Source organism: Castanea sativa, chromosome 1 (genome assembly GCF_040712315.1).
Source record: "Castanea sativa cultivar Marrone di Chiusa Pesio chromosome 1, ASM4071231v1".
Lineage (NCBI taxonomy): Eukaryota > Viridiplantae > Streptophyta > Magnoliopsida > Fagales > Fagaceae > Castanea > Castanea sativa.
Genome location: NC_134013.1, coordinates 61,485,641 through 61,504,410, shown reverse-complemented (window position 1 = coordinate 61,504,410; position 18,770 = coordinate 61,485,641). Strand labels below are relative to the sequence as shown.

General features: G+C 35.2%; 1 protein-coding gene across 1 annotated transcript; it reads right to left on the bottom strand.

Moving 5' to 3' along the window:
* Positions 1-5,927: 5,927 nt before the first annotated feature.
* Positions 5,928-17,767, bottom strand: LOC142611228 (alpha-mannosidase At3g26720-like). The gene is made up of 29 exons (XM_075783282.1): positions 17,314-17,767; positions 17,138-17,221; positions 16,929-17,017; positions 16,650-16,824; positions 16,338-16,457; positions 16,124-16,207; positions 15,964-16,035; positions 15,602-15,715; positions 15,362-15,462; positions 15,187-15,280; positions 14,927-15,094; positions 14,743-14,829; positions 14,080-14,145; positions 13,910-13,966; positions 12,505-12,724; positions 12,246-12,385; positions 11,949-12,017; positions 11,731-11,790; positions 11,536-11,607; positions 10,609-10,656; positions 9,949-10,068; positions 9,511-9,576; positions 8,350-8,462; positions 8,132-8,216; positions 7,574-7,684; positions 7,403-7,498; positions 7,252-7,299; positions 6,438-6,506; positions 5,928-6,344 (listed from the first exon to the last, which is right to left on the bottom strand). The coding sequence occupies exons 1-29, from the start codon at positions 17,506-17,508 to the stop codon at positions 6,129-6,131; spliced, it is 3,039 nt and encodes a 1,012-aa protein (XP_075639397.1). The 5' UTR covers positions 17,509-17,767; the 3' UTR covers positions 5,928-6,128.
* Between the last annotated feature and the right edge of the window lie 1,003 nt (positions 17,768-18,770).

Genomic DNA, 18,770 nt, shown 5'->3' with positions numbered 1-18,770 from the left:
ACGGGGATGATTGCGCTATCCGACCCGGCATGGCATCAAATGAGTCATCCTTGGTGGGTCTTCAAGTCAAACATACAAGAGAGAATAGAGACAAAGGTAGTAGCATGGAGGAGTGCACCACAACAATCTCTAGTGGCCCTCTTATGCGAATTCGACTAAAGCCCCTTTCTCTCGGAGAGAAGGATGTTGGAAGCTACTTCAATATGGACCTCAATGATGGGGAACAAGAACACCCTCAAGTTAATTCAAGTGTTCCACCTAACAACAAAGTTCAACTTCCACTCGCATGCAAGGGACATGAATATAGGAGTACTTCAGTACTGCATTACCTTGATGCAGGGGAGAGAGTTCTCCATGGAGATGATACGCCGGATCGTATGGAATTTGAGGGAGGAGGCATTATCCCTTCCTCCTCCTGATGAGTGTCTGTTGCCCTTATCAACATCTCATGATGAATATCTAGAATTGTAAGAGGGCGTTGAAGCCTTCCTTCAAATCCGATGTCAGTGAGCTGGTAGCTAATCACAATCCAGCTATTTTGGTGGTTATGGAGACCCGTTTAGGTGGTGATAGAGCAAAAGAAATAACTAAAAATCTCCCCTTCCAGGGAACAATTCATACAGACACTGTTGTCTTCGTTGGCAGCCATTGGTTGCTTTGGAACTCAGACAAAGTGGAGATAATCAATCTCACTAGCACGGAGCAAGAAATCCATGTTCTCATGAAGGTAAGGTCCTCTAATCTGAATTGGATTTTTACTGCTATATATGCTAGTCCTAGGCATAGAGAAAGATGTTTGTTATGAAATAATGTATCAACTGTAGCAAATACTCACAATTTACCCTGGGTAATTGCTGGAGATTTTAAAGAACTTCTATCTAATTATGAAAATTTTGGTGGTAGACCTATAAGCATGTCCAGAGCTATCTCCTTTAAGGAGTGTTTAGATGTGTGTAACATGGTTGATCTTGAGTGTAACTTGAGTCTTACTATCTGGGTGTCTCAAGTTTCTTTTTTGCAAAAATTCAACTAAAAAATTTCTATGCTCTCAAAAAATGGGTGTGGTCTCATGGATGGATGATTTTTTTTTAAGCGAAAATACGCTTTTGGTCCCTACATTTTGGGTCAATTCTCGTTTTGGTCCTTAAATTGATTTTGCTCCTAGGTCAGTCCCTGAAATTAGAAAATCGATTCTATTTTGGTCCCTGACGTGACTAATAAAATAATAATTATATTTAGCATTTTTTTAATGTCACATCAGCATTTAAATTAATAAAAAAGCTAGTTCAAAAAATTTTAACTAAATTAAAAAAAACAAACCTTAAATCTAATTTTATTTTTATTTTTACTTTCATTATTTTTTCCTTAAGAACATAAGAACTTATTCTTCATGTTCTTCCCAAATCCAAGAAATAAACCCAGCAATCAAACCAATCTCTGGCAAACCCCAAATCCAAATCCAAAAACCAAACCTAATCTCCATCAAATCTAGATAAACAAGAAATAAATTAAAGAATTTAGTTTCTCAACAAAAAAAAAATTAAAGAAACCAATAGTGCAGGTTGAACCCAGAACAAGAACAAACCCGGAATCAAACTTCACTTTCTCACAATCAAGCCCAGAACAAGAGCAAGGATACCCAGCAAACTTAATGTTCTCACAACCAAACCCATCACCGCCATCGATTAAGAGCAAGTTGAACCCAACCAAACAAACCCATCTCTTAGCAACCAAACACAACAAGAAGTAACAACAAACACAAAGAAAAAAAAATACATCTCCTTCAATTTCGTACCCAACACCAACCCAAATCCAATTGAAATATCTCTCCCCCTTTCAAAAATACTAGCTTTGTGAAGATATTTCTAGGGTTTGCTTCCCACACAAACAAACCCCAAACAATTTGGGAAAAATCTTAGAACACAAACAAGCCCAAAACAACAAGGGCAAAAAAAAAAAACACAAACATAAACAAACCCAGAATTCATAAATCCAAGACCTACAACCTGTAAAAACGAAACCAAACTCACTATCCTTGACCCAAATTCACTATCAAAAACACCACCCTATTGATCAAACCCATTTTCTCAAAGCAGCAAACACCACCACCACCACTCCAAAGCACCAATGTCCTTTACTCCTCATGCAAAGCGACCTCAACCACTCCAACGCCATCGTTCTCTCTAACCCAGGTCGAGTTCGTTTTTCCGGCAAAATACAGTGTTCCCATCGTTTTCTCCGCATCAAGAGAGAAGCTTGATCTACTTATCATTGGTCTGCTTGTAAGCTCCGGCCATACCCCTACAGTGGACAATGAGAGACTCTATCCATGGAGAGAGAGAGAGAATTTGAGAATAGTGTTAGAGAGTGATTTTTTATTAAAAAGATAATGATTTAAAAAAAAAAGATTTTATTAAAAAGATCTGGGTTTTTGATTTTTTTTTTTAATATAAAAACACAAAGAATTAGAATTAAAAAGATAAAAACAAAAACAAAAAGAATTAAAAAGATAATGATTTTTTATTTCTTAAGAAATGATTTTAGTTTAAATTAGATTTAAGGTTTTTTTTAAAAAAAATTGATTTACTTTTTTCTTAAAATTTTCTAACGTAGCTTTTTTTTATTAAATTAAAATCATGACGTGGCATTTAAAAATTTCAAATAAAATATTTTATTATTAGTATTTTATTAGCCATATCTGCAAACAGTCATTCCGTCTATCACATATGTATTTTATATTATTGGGTTGATGGTAGAGACCAAAATAGAATTGATTTTCTGATTTTAGGGACTACTTAGAAGCAAAATCAATTTAGGAACCAAAACGAGAATTGACCCAGAATGTAGGAATCAAAAGTGTACTTTCGCTTTTATTTTTTATTTACCTATAAAAGGACATAAAATTCTCATTTTTCAGTTTAGATCTGAAATGACTTTGTCATGCTACACATTTTCGGCAATGGATGCATTGTGGAGATGCAAAATTGCTAGCAAACTCCTCATCTCCTATCTATTATATATAGCACAGGCTGCGCAACATACAACCCGCACCAACACCACCCCACCTTCACACCAACACCAACAAGGCTAACGACGATGGTTGGGAAGAATTATATCAAAAGAGGTTCACACTAGCCGATGAAAGGAATTTGCAACTGAATCCATACGCTATAAGACCACAACAATTCATTAACGCCCTGCCTAATGGCCCCCTAATCAACTACCAACACGCTTCAACATCACGCTATATACAGCACAAGGTGCATTGTATGATCATCAAGGTGCAATGCTCATCACTGAAATGTATCAATTCGGTGGCCAATATTCAAACGTAAAGGTTATTGTTTTAATTCCTTTTATGTTTGTCATAGTCAATCGTATGACCAGTCCACGTATGACATACGTGTTCTACTGAATACTGGATAGTGAGTTGCAAGCTAGGAAGCACAAACGCTGCAAAACGCCAACCGCACCCACAACCGACGCGGCCCGACACAAGAGGGACGCTGCTGTTGCCTGCGCGTCTGTGCCGCGTCCAGCTTTCTTCTCTCTCTTTTTTCCTTTCATGACTCATGCCGACGTGGGCGCAGACTCGAGCTGACGCGCACGAAATCGGATCGATCCGCACCGAATCAGTCTGTATCGGCGGCAACCACCGATACTGGCACCGAACTGGCCAATTCTAGCCAAAATTTCAACAAAAAAAAAAAGGTGCAAGACGCGGTGTGGATTTGCCGGAATCAATGTATGAAGTGAAGGTCCTGATTTTGAAGGAGTAGTTTTCCATGGGTTTTTTTTTTTTTTTTTTGAAATAACCGGTCAGATTCCATGGGTTGATCGAACAGAGAGAGAAGAAGATTTCTTTTTTTTTTTGGAAAGAGGAGAGGAGAGGAGAGTGATTTCAGATGTGGAGTGGGTGCGTTTTCTTATGAGTTTTATTTTTTATTTTTTGAGTAACAATTTTCTTAGGAGTTATGGGAAGAACTTTCTGAGGAGAGTGGTTAGGTGTGTGGGTAAGTGTGTGAGTAAGAACTGTAGAAGCACTATAACTTTATTAAAAAGATCTAGGAGAGAGAGAGAGAGAGAGAGAGAGAATTTGAGAATAGTGTTAGCGAGTGATTTTTTATTAAAAATATAATGATTTTTAAAAAGAATGATTTTATTAAAAAGATTTAGGTTTTTTTTTTTTTTTAATATTAAAAAAAATAATTAGAACTAAAAAGATAAAAACAAAAACAAAAAGAATTAAAAAGATAATGATTTTTTATTTTTTAAGAAATGATTTTATTTTAAATTAGATTCAAGGTTTTTTTTAAAAAAAATTGATTTACTTTTTTTTTTTTTTAATTTTCTAACGTAGCATTTTTTTCAATTAAAATCTTGATGTGGCATTTAAAAAATTTCAAATAAAATATTTTATTATTAGTATTTTATTAGCCACATCAGCAAACAGGTATTCTGTCTGTCACATATGTATTTTCTATTACTGGGTTGATGGTAGAGACCAAAATAGAATCGATTTTCTGATTTTAGGGACTACTTAGAAGCAAAATCAATTTAGGGACCAAAACAAGGATTAGCCCAAAATGTAGGAATCAAAAGTGTATTTGTGCTTTTTTTTTTTTTTTTTAATTTCCCTATAAAAGGACATACAATTCTCATTTTTTTCAATTTAGATCTAAAATGGCTTTGTCATGCTACACATTTTCGGCAATGGATGTATCGTGGAGATGCAGAATTGCCAGCAAACTCCTCATCTCCTATCTATTATATATAGCGCAAGCTGCACAACATACAACCCGCACCAACACCACCCCACCTGCACACCAACACCAACATGGCTAACAACGATGATTGGGAAGAATTATATCAAAAGAGGTTCACACTGGCTGATGAAAGGAATTTGCAACTGAATGCATACGCTATAAGACCACAACAATTCATTAACGCCCTGCCTAATGGCCCCCTAATCAACTACCAACACGCTTCAACATCACGCTCTATACAGCACAAAGTGCACTGTATGATCATCACTAAAATGTATCAATTCGGTGGCCAATATTCAAACGTAAAGGTTATTGTTTTAATTCCTTTTATGTTTGTCGCAGACAATCGTATGACCAGTCCACGTATGACATACATGTTCTACAGAATACTGATGGTGAGTTGCAAGCTAGGAAGCACTGACGTGGCAAAACGTAATTTAGCGAGAAATCATTATAGCCGTTTCTCCTTCCCTCTCTCATTGTCATACCTTGAGAAGAGATTTGTACCCAAACACAACTCATACATATTCAGAGTGCAGAGAATGTTTTGGAGTTTGAGAAACTTTGGGAATTTGCTAAGAGAAGCCGATGAGGCTTGACGAATACAATTAGACGTATTGCAAGATCCAAAAAGCTAGCAAGACAAGATTTTGAGAATTCCGTTGGTAGCAGGAGCCTATAGGGCTCAAGTATATTGGGTAAACTAAGCTTGGAGGGTCACGAAGGGGTTTTTTGTCAAGTTCTTCGGTTTCCTCTTTGATAACACGTCTTGGTGTTATCTTGTGTTTGCATCTCTCTTCCCTTACTCTTGTGTCTTACTTTTATTGTTTGTTGTTCATGTGTATGCACTAGAGTAAATATGTTGATTGCGCTTCATTTACTCTTATTCCGCACTTAGATAAGTTAGAGTAAAAGAAATTACACCGTAATTTTTAATTGGGGGTCTAAACAAGCTCTTGGGTTTTCACAAAAATCCAAGCTTTCATATCACATAGGATAATTATAAAAAATAGTGTAGCCCTAGAATTACTCTTGCACAAAAATAGTGGTTATGTGGTACCTGGGTGCTGGCCTCTTGCTCTTATTGAGATATCAACTACACACAAGGGTCAAACAGGCATTTTCTGGTGCTGACAAATTGAATGATATTTCAATTTCAGCTGCTAATGAATAACAATAATATAAAAACTGATTATCAGTTCTGTTTGTTTGTTTGTTTTTTTTTTTGTTTTTGTTTTTTTTTTTTTGAAATTATGGGTACTGTACAGAGATATTTCCACATTGACAATAGTACATACAGAAGTGAAGCTTAGCAAAGAGTTCACCTTAAACCAAAATGCAACTAAGACCTATGCTTCTCTTTCAAGAACCAAACATTTGGAGATAATCGAAGTCAATTAAGAAAGTCCGAATTTCCATTGGGGCAAGTTCCACCACTAGCTTTACTGGATCTACAGGCCCTCCCCTTACCACCTTGGATTCTTCGGCAGGGCCTTCTACTTCCCAGACTAACCTTTTATTCTCCATCTCAGATCTTTCTTGATTGGCAGACAAACTCACCTCTGTGACTTTACTTATCTGCAAAGAATATGGAATGAAACTAAAAATTACAATTTAACAACATATTTGCCAATGATAAGAGCAGTTTAGTCAAGTACTTATTGTTCTTACCTCCTTCTTTGGAAACAGCTTCTTCAAATCCACACTCGCCATTACTGAATAGTCCTTGTCCTCTCCAATCTTTGCACACATCAAAGAGCAACCAAGTCGAGTTTAGAATATATATTGATTGATGTATATATGTAAACCAAAGGGCAATAATTGATAAATCAGCTTAAGAGTAATGCTTAAAATATATCGGTCGCTTGTTAGAAACTCTTCTCAGATGATATTCAAGTTGGCACATAAGACAATAGACAAATGCCTTCTAGAGCAGGACTCAGGCATTTTGAAAGCAACTGATTCATAGTGCAACACTGCTACACTGGTAAGATCATTGTAGATTGCAACGACTACCTCCATTTCCAGCAATATCCGATTCAAAAATACTCAACAGTAAATTGCAAAACAGTTCTCAAAGAAGTAGAAAGAAACTGTAGAAAGATTTTGGGAATGGATGAAAAAATTTTGACCATGGCAAGATAAACAAGAAGATAGTAGATTCATGCACCCATCACACATTGACAGGCTACATAATTAAACAAGCATGAGAAAGAAACAAAGTTGGAGAAAAAGAAACCAACAGCCAATCACAGTTTGCATGAGAATGTATGTCCTGACTCATTCCACAACACACACAACCTACATGAAGAGCAATGTGATAAAGCAACCTAAAAAGCAAACCAGTTTCTTGAATTTGTACTTCAAAATAGTTAAGGCTAAGGGTAGCCCATACAAATCTTTAAAGTTGGTATTTTTTTTTTAATAAACTTTTGAGTTGGTATCCAGAATGACCACTTTTAGCCTTATAAGCAGATAAGCACACCTCATACAAGTGAGCCAACCGAAGAAGCACTTTTCCATTTGCAAGTTCCTGCAATATCAAGAAAAAAAAAAAAATTTGTAATCACCCCGTCCTCATTAACATTAACGGGGCCCAACTTAGAAGAAATGTTCATAAGGAATTTACCCATTACCTGGAGGGTTATCACAGCAATGTTGTTTGGTAAAGCATAGGAAGGATCAATTGCTGAGAAAGTAGGTACATGGGAATTTATCCAATTATTTCCATCCTGCAAAAAGGAAAATTAATCACCTGAGCATTGTGACCCCATGGCAACAAGTCAATGTCAAGATTTTTCATTCACCTGCTCTGTGAAAGCCAAGAGAAGTGGAGAATAAATCTCCTGGCCAACTGTGCGACGCCACTTGGCACCTTCTCCTATATTATCAATTTTGAGATAAAATTTTCCTTGGACCTGCAATATAGCCATAGACAATAAGAGGTGACAGCTGCAGTAAAAAGAGAAATAGCAAGGTCATAATATGGGTTTACACTCAATCTCTATTACAGCGCCTTTAAATAATGTTAATGTCTACTTTAGCAAAAAAGCAACCATAATCTGATGGTCTATCATCAAATAAAGGACAATAAATTAAAAAATAAGTTTGATTTTTAGTAACAAGGCAGCAGTAAAAAAGAAGAAGAATAGGTTTAATAAGTTAAAAAGCCTTGAGGGCAATGGCTCTTAGAGACAGCCAGAAGCCAAATTATATATGTACATCATATGATCTTCTTGAATATTTGAAAACTGACCACATGATCAGGTAGAAAAATAGTAACGATAGAACAACACGTGCTTGTATGTGACATGGTAAGGGATGCTTACAGTTTTTTTTTTTTTTTTTGAGAAAAGGATGCTTACAGTTAAACCTTCACATTTAGCTAGAACACAAACTGTTTCATTTAATGCCTCACCAACACCTCTTGAATCATCATGAAGCAACCTCCTATGAAACAGAGAAGCACATCAGAGATCATGAAGGAACAAGAAATTCTCTTTATACAAGTGAAATGGATAAAAACAGAATCAAAGTACATAATAATTGATTATCATAGAAAGCAGTGAGAGATATAAGAAACCTATGCAGCATCAACTCTATTTGACCATCCACTAAGCTAGTTCCTCCCACTGAACGGTCCACCAGTATTGAGAGTTCCATGCTGCTATCTTGTACATAAATTCCAAGATTGATCTGAAGCAATGGAGTAAAGGTAAAAGAAAAAGATTGGCTAAGAAAAAGATTTGCTAAGCAAAAGAATTATTAAAATAAAAATGAACAACATAGAAAATGAATTCATTACAAATATGCTTGACGATGAATGCTAAGAGATATCTCCTTGAATGCTTTCAAAAGAGGCTTGGCATCTTTAAACCCAATACCCCTTAAAAGGCCAGTAAGCAAGAGCTTCTAAAAGTTGGCTTGCCTTTAGTTTCTGGAAAACTCTAGGGAAACACCCAAACTCATACCCAAATCCACAATATGCTTTAGTGTCAACTTATAATTGGTTCACCCAAATCCACTTTTTCACTAAGTACCAATGGTAGTTTCATATGTAAGTGATGTAATCCAATCACAAGTTGACACCCAAACCTGTTGTGAAATTGGATGTGGATTTGGTGGAAATTGGGTGTGGATTTGGTGTGTCCAGGCAGACTTGTTTCTAGTTTCCATATAATGCCTTTTTTAGGGACAAAGTGAACAACTGTACAACTTAACAGGCTTTATATGCAAGGGACACTGTGAACCACTGTACAACTTAACATGCTTTATATGCAACATAAAACTTTAAACTGTTGGTGGTAACTGACTAGCTTTTGGGGCTTCCCAGACAGCATCTGAGTGCCATGAAGCAATGTCAACACTTAACAGTAGAATATACCCAACGAAACATTTTTCAATTGATACTTCTTTCAATTAACAAATTTTCCTTGATATGCAGGACATTGTGGAGAGTGCTAGACATCACATTTGAGAAAGAATTTTTTCTTAAAGAAGAAACTAATAGCATTAATTTAAGACACCACTTGTATCAAAATGATATATTTTCTGTTCAAGAAGAGGGAGGGGAAAAAATGTGGTGTGTGTATCTGGAAAGACGCATGAATGTATAAAGATTGGAAAAGCAGAGAAAAAGTTGGAATATGAATATAAGAATTCACATACATTAAAAAAGCTCCTAAAATTTTATATCTTTTAAAAGAATAGTTGCCAAAATATTTCATGCAAAAGAAAAACATACAGGATAATAATTTCCAGCGACTGGTTGGTTCACTTGCAGGTTCCAGTCTGTCCTGAAATCCCGAACCTGCAAATCAATTAGAAGTATGAGGTCAAACCTTGAAATGAAAGTCAATACTATAATTAATACCCTGAGTGCAATTTTTTAATGAAGCATATCATATATGTTTCTTATCCAAAATATCCCCATTCAAATTTTCATCCTTAATGATAACCGTTAAGTTGTCTTATTTGAGTTATGCCCAACTCCCCACCCCCAGGTGGGGTGCCATTTATTAATATAAAAAATTATATATATATATATATATATATATATAGAGAGAGAGAGAGAGAGAGATAAAACATAGAGGATACAACAGTCGAAATCATTCACATTGTTCCAATCATAAGTAATGCAGCTAAATCTTAAAGAAACAACAGTTAGCAAGTATTGCCATACCCTTTTGATGAAATCACGTCCATTAGAATCAGTGTAGAACGTCTTATTGGTCTTCATTGTTGTTGTGATTTGAGTTGTGATTTCTTTCCCAATCCCATCATCAGCAGGTATAGGCCCAATCTACAATTCATGTAAATAAAGTAAACAAATAAAGCCGCAAAGTGACTTATCAAACATACAATAACCATGTTGTTTCAGAGGCCTTTTTGGTTAATGTTATTTACCTAGCCCTAGTAATATTTGGACCTCTAGTAGCTGATTCTATTTGGTCTTCTTTAGTGATACAGGGAGCACCTACATACATATCTTGGTTGTTTGAAAGAGAGGGTTCAAGCCATAGCATTAGCTCAGAGAAAAAAAGGATTCCCTTCTTGTGTTCTTTTGAGAAAGATAACTCTTTGGCTGTTTTTGGGGTTTAGACTTTGTGAGAGTCCTTTTGTGCCACCTTTGTAATCTCCTTATTTTATTAGTGAAACTTTCTCATTACCACTGCCCATGGGCATTGGCCTAAGGCCTAACCATGTAATTGTTTGTGTTGCCTATGTGATTTCTTCTTCTATTTTTCTATGTCTACTTTGCATAAATGCTATCTCAACAAACCAGAAAAGGGAGGAAAAGTAATTGCTGAAATAAATCAATATACAAGAGAAGTTGACTTACACTGAATTCAACTTCAGCATGCTCTTTTCCCTTGAATACTCTGGTAATCTGTCCACACAACCAGCATAATATTATGGAAGTAGAAGGAAAAAATCTTTTCTTTTAGGGGATGGGGGAGAGAGACAACAAATTCTTCCACAGCATAAAGTTATTGTTCAAAAAGAGATTCAGCAGGAAATTAGAATATAACCGCGTCAGGATCTAATAGAACTGTTTGATCTCACTGCTTCCTCTTTTAAAGCACAATCTATTTCATGAAGTGACACTGATAAACCTAAAATAAGGATTTCAATAAGACTAATTAAATCCAATTGTTTGCTTCACATGTCATATTTCCACAATTCCTCCAAAATTGCAAAGAAACTCGGTCACAGGTGAAGCACACTACATGGACTTTTCATTAGCAATGCCCACATACAGCATTCTCAATGGTGGCTATCCTGATATCTATTCATAATCGTCAGCCTCTCCTGTCTGACAACACTCACCTGTGACCCTCACCAAAATTCAATTCAATGAGGCCCCATAGAAGTTGGTGCATAATATTACATCCAGCACAACCTAGGCCAACACCAAATGCATCCATGTGTATCCTCAACCTACTTTGTCACATTTCCACCAACAGAGGTAATACAGCAACAGTACCTATAAACAGTTGCTTTGGTTTCTCTCTCTCAGCTCAATCACTATAGCACAAAACATATGCAGCTGCCTCTTTATGCATGTGACACCATCACAAAGTTCTTGACACATGCATTCAGTAAGCTTTCTTGAATCAAGTAAATGATTTATTAATAAAATTTTACTGGATGAGAAAATCAAATTAATCTTGTTTATATTACTGCATTAGAAAAAGTAAGGTTCAGTGCAAAAGTTGGTGCCTCTGTGTGTCTGTGTGTCTGTGTGTTCTTTCGAAAAGCAAACAACCTGAGATATCCATGGGTTGACTTGTTGGTGTACTTCATCCAAAACTGGACCCCTGAGAACTGTTAAAGGATCCTGGAACAGATATGCATATTACCTTGCAATCAGGCACTCAATTTTTTGTAAGCAATGAGTTTATAGTGAGAGAGATTTATTGATGAATACAAGATTTGGAAGATCTTTGAAGAACATGATTACCTGGTGTTCAGATTCAACCAGAAATGTAGCATTTGGGCGGAAGACGTATGCTCCAGAAGCCTTCAACAAAAGGAAAAATTATAAAATGGTAATAAATCTTACAACTTTCTTTCAAAATTTGAAGCAAACAGAAATTTTGATGCAAGTAATATAATAACAGTGGAATAATGATGTTTCACAAGACATATTTAAGCTTTGATGCATACAGATTTGACTACCTGAGGATCTTTATCAGTTCCATTACTTCCAGAATAATAGCTGTATGATTGCTCAGCAGATGCTGTGACCTTCAGTAATGAGAAAAAGATTGTCAAAATGTAAGCATTACGTTCATCATTCTAGAACATACAGAGAAAGGCTATGATTGAAGATTGTTAAACTATATATTCCATGTTTAATTACTTGATCATAATCTTGAAAGCATATTGGGATTCAACATATCCCAAGGTAAAGATAAGTCACATGGACAAAATACAATAGAACACTGAAGCTGTATCTTTTACAATATAGCATACCAGATTTCTGCTATTAACAAAATGAGTAAGTTTTCCTTCATCTGCAGTATAAATTAGCTTCAAACTGCCTTGCCCAACTTCTATGGTATTACTTGCGCTTCCTTCTGATGTATAAACCATTGAGATGGTGGAACTAGGACCTTTATTTCAATAAGTGGGAAGACGGAAATAATATTTCATGTCAGCAACTTGGTACCACTGTTTCCTTATAGTTATATGTTTGTAGGAACATGAGTGTAAATGAAAAGATATGCCTAACCTGTCTGTTTCGCATTTGAGACGATGTAAGTGCTGAAACCAAGAGGAGGTACGGATGCTGAAAAGGCAAGCCAATACTTAAGTGATCCGTTAGGGGATGTACCCATATATGCTTTAACGTAGTAATTTCTTATGCTCAAAGTCACATTTGATAAAGGTAGAAGCTGAGATTCAATTTCCCTCCCATCAGAATCTTGAACAAAAACCTTATCAGAAGAAACCTGTAGCAAGTTCAATTTGCAGTAAGCTATTTATAAGTAAAGTTAATTCTTTCTTTTAAAGATTTGAATGACTTATATAAAGTATTCTGTAAATTCAAACCCTAACAAAAGGATAGGAGCTTTTTGATAACAATACAACCACCACAATCAAGCCTTAGTCCCAAAATTTTGGAGTCGGCTATGAATCATCAATGGGCTAGTCCTAGGTCGGCCATGTATATTCTATTTTTGAAGTCATACTATTTTTAACATCCTTAATTGACATGTCTTTTTTTACCACTTCTAAATGTTATTTTAGTTATTTCTCTATCTATTTCTGCACTCTCAACTTGAATCAACTTGCCCTTTCTCAGTAGTGTATTAATTGCCCTCATCTACACATGACCAAACTATCTCAAGCAACTATTCCTCATCTTTTCATCAATAGAGACCACCTCCATCATTAAGCAAATATCCTTGTTACAAATCCCATCTGTCCTTATATTTCCACTTATCTATCTAAACATTCTCATTTCAGCTACACTAATTTTATGAACAAGTCACTTCTTAATTGCCCAACATTTTAGTAGCATAGAACATAACAAGTCTTAAAGTAGCCTTATCCCTTTAATATAATAGGTATTCTACAACCACATAATAATCTTGATGTGCTTCTCCATTCCATCCACCATGCTTTTATCTTACGATTCACATACTCTTCTATATGTTCACTCATTTTAGGTAATAAGAGGTTACCTTTCTATGTAGATGAGTAGTAAGTGTCTGTGCAAGTGAGCACATACATAATTATAAGACAATCTCAGAGTTTGATATCTGGATAGTCATATAAAATAATGTTAATTATATTGAAACAATGGTTTGTTTTTATGTAATTTGTAAATTATTACAAGGTCACATCATAAGCTATGCAGAGTCATTAAAAGCAATGCTATTCAGCGTGCTCTAAGTGGCAGGGAGTAGTATCAGAAAGGCCCAAAGATCAGAATGAATAAAAAATGTTTAAACTTATGACAAAGCAGCTTACATGTAGATAATTACCATTAGATAAACAAGGGATGAAGAAAATCTAAACAATATGATAACAAATTTAATTTTGGAGCATGATAACAAGTGCTGGCTATGAAGCATTGGTGAAAGATATTCAAATTCAATTACGTAAGAAAGACTAAGAAAGGAAGCACTCACAGGAATTCGTATTACTTCCTCCCTCTTCCATCCTAAGGGATTATAAACAACAACAACCTGCAGAGAAAATGAGAATACAAGACAATAATTAATTATCAAAATATAAGATTGAGTTTTAGTTTTTAATGAGGGGTAAAATAAAAAAGTTCAAAATAAAATGATGACCTTACCAAGCTTTTACCATCTGACAATACAGCTTCTGATGGAGGACAGTAACTTATATTGAGAAGAGGACACTGCCAAGTACCCAAAATATCCATGAGACAGAAGTCAGCAGAACATTTAACTCTATTATTATTTAAAATTAAGAATTGATTACAGAGTTCATATGAGATACAAAATGGTCAGGAAAAGAGTGAGCACATGCAGTCCTTTGTACCCTCCACCAAATTTTCTCACAAACCCTAAGCAGAATAATATTTCAATGATTTCTATACCTTTCATGAATAAGTTCTTAGAAGACAAGGTAGCACTCTTACACATAATAAGTTGAGGGACAAACAAAAACACCTAAACTTCAGATCTTGGATAGTCTGTTGTTAGATAAGACATCATCTTGAGATCTTCCAACAGGCTATAATTTAGTATGAAGTGCAGTTCACCAAAATTTGAGGGTGAAACAAACCAGAGTTCATGTTGCAGCAGATACAAAAGATGACATGTAACATGAACTAATAATCATATTAGTCATATGTAGTTTAGTTTCAAATTATTTGCCACCATACCAGAAAGAATAAGTTATAGCACAATTCTTCTGATGTAATATAAAGCAGACAGTACATGATATACAAAAAAATAAAATAAATAAAGAAAATAGTCGAATTGTATATTGCCTGCTGAAAATTTGTTACTGGATTCCCTTGTCTAGTACTTGATCTGTCTGCCAAGAAACCGAGCGAAGAGGAAACCACCTTCTCAGCCTGCAGAGAAGTATAACTCAGCAGTATTAGACATTCACACACAACTTTACAATGTCAACAATCATAACTTATTGTTGGATATCAAACTAAGTTGCACCTCTGCATAGCCCATCGACAATCGTTTTGCATAATCAGCAGCAACATGCTCTCTTTCTGTACCACTAACTGCATCATGGTGTTGAGCAATTGCCAGAGCATCAGCTAGTGCATCAGTGTTTGGCCCAGATTTGTTCCTGCCTTTGAAGAACTCCAATTGCCTTGCTGCCTAATCATAGAACACAAAAGGATTTAAATGTTTAAAGCATGCCAAAATGGCCTGACAGGACATAATAGAAGAAGGAAGGACCAAGATCTTACCAGATAATAACCACTCATCACCCTGACATAACCTTTAAACGCTGGCCTACTTGTAAAGTAACCAGTCCAATAGGCATTTGGATGATCTGCATACCTGAACATGGTTTATATATTTAAATTCGAAGTTCATAAAACAAAGATGAGCTGAGTGCCAAAATTATAGTATCGAACTCACGGGAAGAAATCTTCGGTTTTAAGAGGCCATTTTTCTTTTGTTGCATATTTTGCATCAGTGTAGATGGATGGGGTTGAGTAAAGTGCATTAACACGCCCATCCTAAGAATATTCCAAAATAACTTTTTAATAAATTTACAATACATATAAAACAGTGACAGAAATGACAAAGGACGTAGACCTATGAAGCCATTTAATCTTAATCTAGAAATCTTTGAAAAGGCTTCTAAAAATTAAGTACCTCATTGACATAATGAATGAACTTGTCCATCTGCCTGAACCATGAATTTGCATATTGAAAGCGAAAATCTGTCCCCATGGTCCACATAATATGCCTTGTCCTGGTTACATTAGCCTAGAAAAAAGAAGAAAGTCTATTTTTTTATCTGTAATAATCATTGAGCTAAAAACCTTCAGTGGGATTAAAGGCATTTCTTTCCATGTGCAATTGGTGAAGTACTTCAAGTTCAATCACTTCCTAAACTTAAATTATTCAAATTAGTCATTACACAACATGGCCATTTGAAGCTATGAATTAACCTTCACACTGTGCAAACAATAAGGAACATGAAATTTGGTGAGATGAAAATTTCTACTGCTTACCTGTGCTAATGCAGCATCTACAAAGTCATTAACTCGCTCTTGAACATTATAGTCAAACAGGAGAATATCATCCTTCAATCAAAAATATCATTTCAGTAAGACCTCTAGAGCAAAAATTCAGGAGTACCATATGTATGTTTTTTACCACAAAAAGTCTTACCTGAATAGGAGGGGAAACATCATTAATCTCAAATGTGAAACCATCAGGAGGGTCATAATGCCTAGGGAATATCCCAGTGAATATCTGCATATGAAATTTGCAACACATGTCAAAAGAGTACATAAAATATCATCAAAGTAGAACGCATTAAACAAGTAGTAAATTCTCAAGTTGAACACTTTGAATGGGTATAGACATCATGTCCCTCTCTAACCTGTGAAGATGAAGCTAGAGACTTGGAACCCCGCCAAACAATCTCAAGACTCTTGTCATTTAGTCGCTTAGCTCTATCTTGGTAATCAATTCGAGCAAAAAACAGGGAATCAAATCCTAACTGCAACAGAAATTCAGACACATTAGGACGATAACGCTCACACAAAAACTATAAAAATCTACCACATGACTAAGTCCTTGATTCAATCCATGATAACTTCGATAAATACCCATTATTAGATTGCAACAGAGAGAGAATTTCCAGCACCAAAAAGAACACAAAAGAGAGCTACAAATTTTTTTATATGCATACCTCTGCACCTAGTAAGTAAGCCTGCACAGCAGAATGCCCAAAAGGATCAATCTGCCAACCAACTCTAGGAACCTTACCAAATTCGTCTTTGATAAATTGATGCCCTAGAGTGGTCTGATCAATCAAATCAATGTAATGCGGAGTTGCCTCATCATGCATGCACATACCCCCATTTCTTCAAAATCCAAAAAAATTGTAATGTGCGAAACAAAATCAACAAATTACTCAAATCACAAAGCACCAGTACATTAATTAGTTTATGAAATTAATCAATCATACATGAATTCAAGTTGACCAGAGTTGACAAGCTCCTTGACTTTAGCCTTCCTACCCTCACTTTGCTGCCTCCACCATCTTTCAAAGAATGCCTGAACAAATTTTTCAACCATAACTACTTTAACCCCTAGTCCTTCACATGCACTATTAAAAAAAAAACTAATACCCATATCAAAAAAACACAATTTAAAGAAGAAACAAAAAATGGGTACCATCTCAACATAAATGAATTTGCGATTGCTATCATCCAACAAAGCTGAAATTACAGAATCCAACACGTTCTGTACACAAGCTCCCTATTCCACCAAACAAAAACCCAGAAATCAGTCTTTAACACAAACAAAGATAAAGAGTGTGAGAAAGGCAAAAAATAGCAATATGGGAGTACTCGAATGGAGTTGTTAGCGCCAACGTAGTACTGATCGACAGTCTTAAGCCAACCAACATCGTCGTGAGAGTGAGGGACCAAGTGGACATTGATCTTGTCTGGGACGATCCTGTGCGTGGTGTTGTAGGCTATGAACGTGGATTCAGATGAAGCCAACAAAATCAGCGACAACAAGAAGAACAGCATGAACGCCATGGCTGATGCCTGATGGGGTTCTGTTTCTTCAGCTGGGAAATCAAAGAAGTGGATTTGAAGAGTTGCTATAACAAGTAAAAGAGAGATTGAGTTGGCAGATAAAATGTGTCATATTCCTATATATAGTACAAGCTAGCTAATTCTTTAGCTTCTGAGTAGTGATCACTTTGAGGTCCATTATTTGTGTGTAGTGTCTTTTTCTGCTTCTCTCTCTCTCTCTCTCTCTCTGTGTCTGCACATAATAATAGAGAGTTTTCTTGACTTCGAAGAACCGTGAACTGATATTGATAATTGGGGTTTGAGAAAGACAGTTACATTTCTTTATTTTTCTGTTGTGTTTGGCTTTGGCCAAACTAAACTAGTATGCTATATACTCAAATTTCAATTATAAAAGTTTAATTGAAATTTATTTTTAATGATGTTTTTAAGATCATTTTATTCATAAAATTAGTGGCTAAAAATCAAGGTTGATTTCATTTATAATTAACCTTTTGTCATGTTGTGGAAGTATTAATTTATATATCGTTATTTTCTCAGGCTCTTAAAATTTTAAGATTTTTTTTTTTTTTTTTGAGAAACTTAAAATTTTAAGATTAAATTGACACAGTTTCTAATCAAAATTTGATACATAGTACTGTAAATTTTTTTTTTCTTTGTGTTTAAATGAAAAAAGATAGTAACATATAATTAATTTTAGAATTAAGTTATTTTCAAGATGAGTATGATCTCCTATACAAATAAAGAAAAGTGAAGCATATAAAATATTGATTTTAATTTTTTGATGAAAAAAAATATTGATATTTTGGATTGACTGGGATGAGAGTAGCTTGGTCTTTTTTTTTCTTTTTTTTTTATAAACACAAACACCCCTGTCGGAGAAATGAATGAGATAAAGAAATGCACTTATATCCCAACACTAAAAACTGCATACAACAGTAAATTAGTCATAGTAAATCTAAAATATTACAAGGTGTTAGGTGGATGATACCTCTCCATGTGTACGGGGAAACTAGTAAAAAAAAAAAAAAGTTGGGTGTGAGTGCTTACTTGGGGCTAAATTCCAAATTACAAAGGCATGATTCAGTTAAGGGTTTTTTTTTTTTTAAGTTCATTCTAATCCTTTTATTTTTGTTCATTTTTAATAAAGTCATTCTGTCTAATCCCCATCTTAACTCTACCAAAACAACCTTGTTTTGGAACTTGAAAAATACAAACTAACAACAAGGTTGGACTGAGCTAGAGAGAATAACTAAATTAAAAAT

What these genes read in the sequence shown, in the direction of transcription:
- LOC142611228 (XM_075783282.1), bottom strand. Translation starts at nt 17,508, where the DNA reads ATGGCGTTCATGCTGTTCTTCTTGTTGTCGCTGATTTTGTTGGCTTCA. An exon ending in CTTACTTACTAGGTGCAGAG is followed by an intron (nt 16,458 to 16,649) that starts GTATGCATATAA and finishes TTTCTGTTGCAG; the next exon opens with TTAGGATTTGATTCCCTGTT. An exon ending in TGTCGATGGGCTATGCAGAG is followed by an intron (nt 14,830 to 14,926) that starts GTGCAACTTAGT and finishes ACTTCTCTGCAG; the next exon opens with GCTGAGAAGGTGGTTTCCTC.